Source organism: Sardina pilchardus, chromosome 10 (assembly GCF_963854185.1).
Source record: "Sardina pilchardus chromosome 10, fSarPil1.1, whole genome shotgun sequence".
Taxonomy (NCBI): domain Eukaryota; kingdom Metazoa; phylum Chordata; class Actinopteri; order Clupeiformes; family Clupeidae; genus Sardina; species Sardina pilchardus.
The window spans coordinates 32,861,623-32,865,034 of NC_085003.1; the positions used below are offsets into that span (position 1 = coordinate 32,861,623).

The following is a 3,412-nucleotide window of genomic DNA, read 5'->3' on the forward strand; positions in this document are numbered from 1 at the left end:
ACTCAATATATTACCACTTTGTCGGTCGTTGACCGTGAAAAATACGTTCAAAAGCTTAATTCAATCAAAGTAAAAACATGTCCCTTCGGTCTCCCGAGTAGCCTGCTAGCAGTAGCAGTGGCCAGTGTCATACCCAGACATACTCTTATCCAGTGTTGGTCATCTTACTTTTAAAAAGTAATTAGTTACCGTTACAAATTACTTCTGCCAAAAAGTAATTGAGTTAGTAACTCAGTTACCACACTGTAAAAGTAATTCGTTACTCAGCAAAGTAACTGACGTTAATTTTTATGTTCTATAACATCTTTAACGTCATACATATTTATTATAGCCTAACTGATTGAAGAATAAAGCCAATATTCGGTGCAATTAGTGGGTGGAAGTCAGAACGTAGGCCTACCCATGGCATCCGCCCACCCAGCCCAGGCCCGGGGTGGCTATCGGGAGATGCGGGAGAATTCCTGGTGGGCCGTTAACGTTTTGGGCCGGTCTGATTATTGTGAGCTTAAATATATTGTTTCTGACGATTTGTTGCGCTCTCGTGGCACTTCAGCAGCCAGGGCTGCGCGGTCGCGGCCGCCCCTTACTCGCAGTTTCCCAAATATTAACAAAGTAGCACTCACAAAACTGTTCGGAAGTCGCAGCAAGTCTATTTGCAATCTACAGGAGTAAATGAACAACCCCTTCTCCAGTTGAACGGCCCTGACGAAATGTAGGCTATGCAGCAGAGACGTGTAATAGGCTAATCATATGATTAATTTTACTGTAAGGTAACCCCCGATATCAAAAGCCCTCAAAAATAAAATAGGCTATCTTTAAAATGTATAGGGTCCTCCTTTGAAGATAACGTTCCGTTTCAGTGAAGTAGCCCTGTCAAGAAACTATAGAAATCCGACAGACAGAGTAAGTGCACATTTACTTGTCACTATTATGCCTATAAGCTATCGTGGGAAGTTCGCTACGTGCAAATGAAATGGCTTGGATTTGGTGAGTAGCCTAGCCTAGCCTATTCAAGTCTTTTTTCCCCTCCTGAAGTTGGAAGTGTGCCTAATGAAATTATTTCCATATTCCACTCTGATGTACAGTAGCCTATCTTGGTAGCTATCTGTCAAGGGTGATTAGGCTAATATACATTTATATATAGCTCAGGGGAGGGTATTCCATAGGCCTATATGATCCTATCCAGTGAACTCGCTTCATTCAGCCAAATTGTAGTAACGCGACGCTTTAAATTCTCAGTAACGATAACGGCGTTGCAACGATGAGAAAGGTAATTAATTAGATTACTTCGTTACTGACAAAGTAGCGCCGTTAGTAACGGCGTTATACTTAAACGCCGTTACTACCAACACTGCTCTTATCTCATTGAATCTCCAGTTAAATAACTAAATTGTTTTCCTGTATTTTTGGCCTCTTATTTTAATTGTAATGTTGTGTAGTTGACTGACAGGCTTGGATGTAAAGTATGTTCGTTAGATAATTCCAACATATGATAATTTCTGTCATAGCCGATAGCCTAGCTGCTAGTGTTAGCCAAGTGTTAGCCTAGATTTCCGTTTTCGTTGGTCTGATTTATTTTTGGTGTAGCCTAATGTTAGGGGTTCTTAGCTTTGTGGTTGGTACACCCAACCACACAGCAACTTATCGGCATGTCTGTCTACCGCGACCACTGATCTATAAATAATAAGTTATTCGTTATAGATCAGTGACCGTGAACAACACCCATTCACTTTGGCTTGTTTCAGGCTTGTTCTGAGGGCTTGTTTCCCCAAAAAAGGGGCGTGGCGCAAACAACCTGCTCTGTGTGACGCGACGCCGGTCGAACGTATCTATGGAATGGAATGTCTCATCCTCTTGTGAGTGAAGCTGGTTGCTGGTTGCCCCGGGAGACCGACCCCACATCAGAAGTCCATGGAGAGGGATCTGTGCTGCACGGCGTTGCCATGGTTATGGCTGCATCCGAAGGCCTGGCACCCGATCTCCTCCATCACCCTCTGCTCCAGGCTGGTGCCCTCCATCATCTCGTGGGCGTAGACGTCGTCCTCTTCCGGCCCTTCCTCCTCCTCCTCCTCCTCCTCCTCCTCCTCGCCAGGCTCCTCGTCCAGGCTGTGCCTGCGGTGCATGTGGGCGGTGTGGGCAGAGTGGGCGATGCCCGCGCGGCAGGGCATCCCGTGCCAGCTGCCGAACCCCCGCAGCCCCGCGCCACGACTCAGAGCCTGCGCCTGCGCCTGTGCCAGCTCCAGAGAGCCCTGCGACAGGCGGGGGCCGAGGAGGGCGGCGGGCAGAGCGGGCAGAGCGGGCAGAGCGGCGGGCAGAGCGGCGGGCGCGTTGGCACCGCAGTGGTGCTCGTGGACGCAGCGGGACGCACTGGACGCACGCCGCAGCTTCTGGAAGCCGTCCAGCTCCTCACACACACCCGCCTCCCCAGAGGACACGCGCCGCTCCTGAGGAGACACACACACACACACACACACACACACACACACACACACACACACACACTGATGAGCATTGGGAAAGATCACACACACCCGCCTCCCCAGAGGACACACGCCGCTCCTGAGGACACACACACACACACACACACACACACACACACACACACACACACACACACACTGATGAGCATTGGGAGAGATCACACACACCCACCTCCCCAGAGGACACGCGCCGCTCCTGAGGAGGGACACACACACACACACACACACACACACACACACACACACACACACTGATGAGCTCCTGGGACAGATCACACACACCCGCCTCCCCAGAGGACACACGCCGCTCCTGAGGGGACACACACACACACACACACACACACACACACACACACACACACACACACACACACACACACACTGATGAGCATTGGGAGAGATCACACACACCCGCCTCCCCAGAGGACACACGCCGCTCCTGAGGAGGGACACACACACACACACACACACACACACACACTGATGAGCATTGGGAGAGATCACACACACCCGCCTCCCCAGAGGACACGCGCCGCTCCTGAGGGGACACACACACACACACACACACACACACACACACACACACACACACACACACACACACACTGATGAGCATTGGGAGAGATCACACACACCCGCCTCCCCAGAGGACACGCGCCGCTCCTGAGGGGACACACACACACACACACACACACACACACTGATGAGCCTTGGGAGAGATCACACACACCCGCCTCCCCAGAGGACACACGCCGCTCCTGAGGAGGGACACACACACACACACACACACACACACACACACTGATGAGCATTGGGAGAGATCACACACACCCGCCTCCCCAGAGGACACACGCCGCTCCTGAGGGGACACACACACACACACACACACACACACACACACACACACACACACACACTGATGAGCTCCTGGG

The 3,412-nt window shown here is 51.2% G+C and overlaps 1 protein-coding gene across 1 annotated transcript in view; it reads right to left on the bottom strand.

Moving 5' to 3' along the window:
- Positions 1 to 1,901: 1,901 nt before the first annotated feature.
- neto2b (neuropilin (NRP) and tolloid (TLL)-like 2b) overlaps positions 1,902 to 3,412 on the bottom strand; it is a 23,566-nt gene continuing 22,055 nt past the window's right edge. The window contains exon 11 of the mRNA XM_062546523.1: positions 1,902 to 2,444. Coding sequence (XP_062402507.1) covers positions 1,902 to 2,444 — 543 coding nt within the window. The remainder of the gene's footprint in view (positions 2,445 to 3,412) is intronic.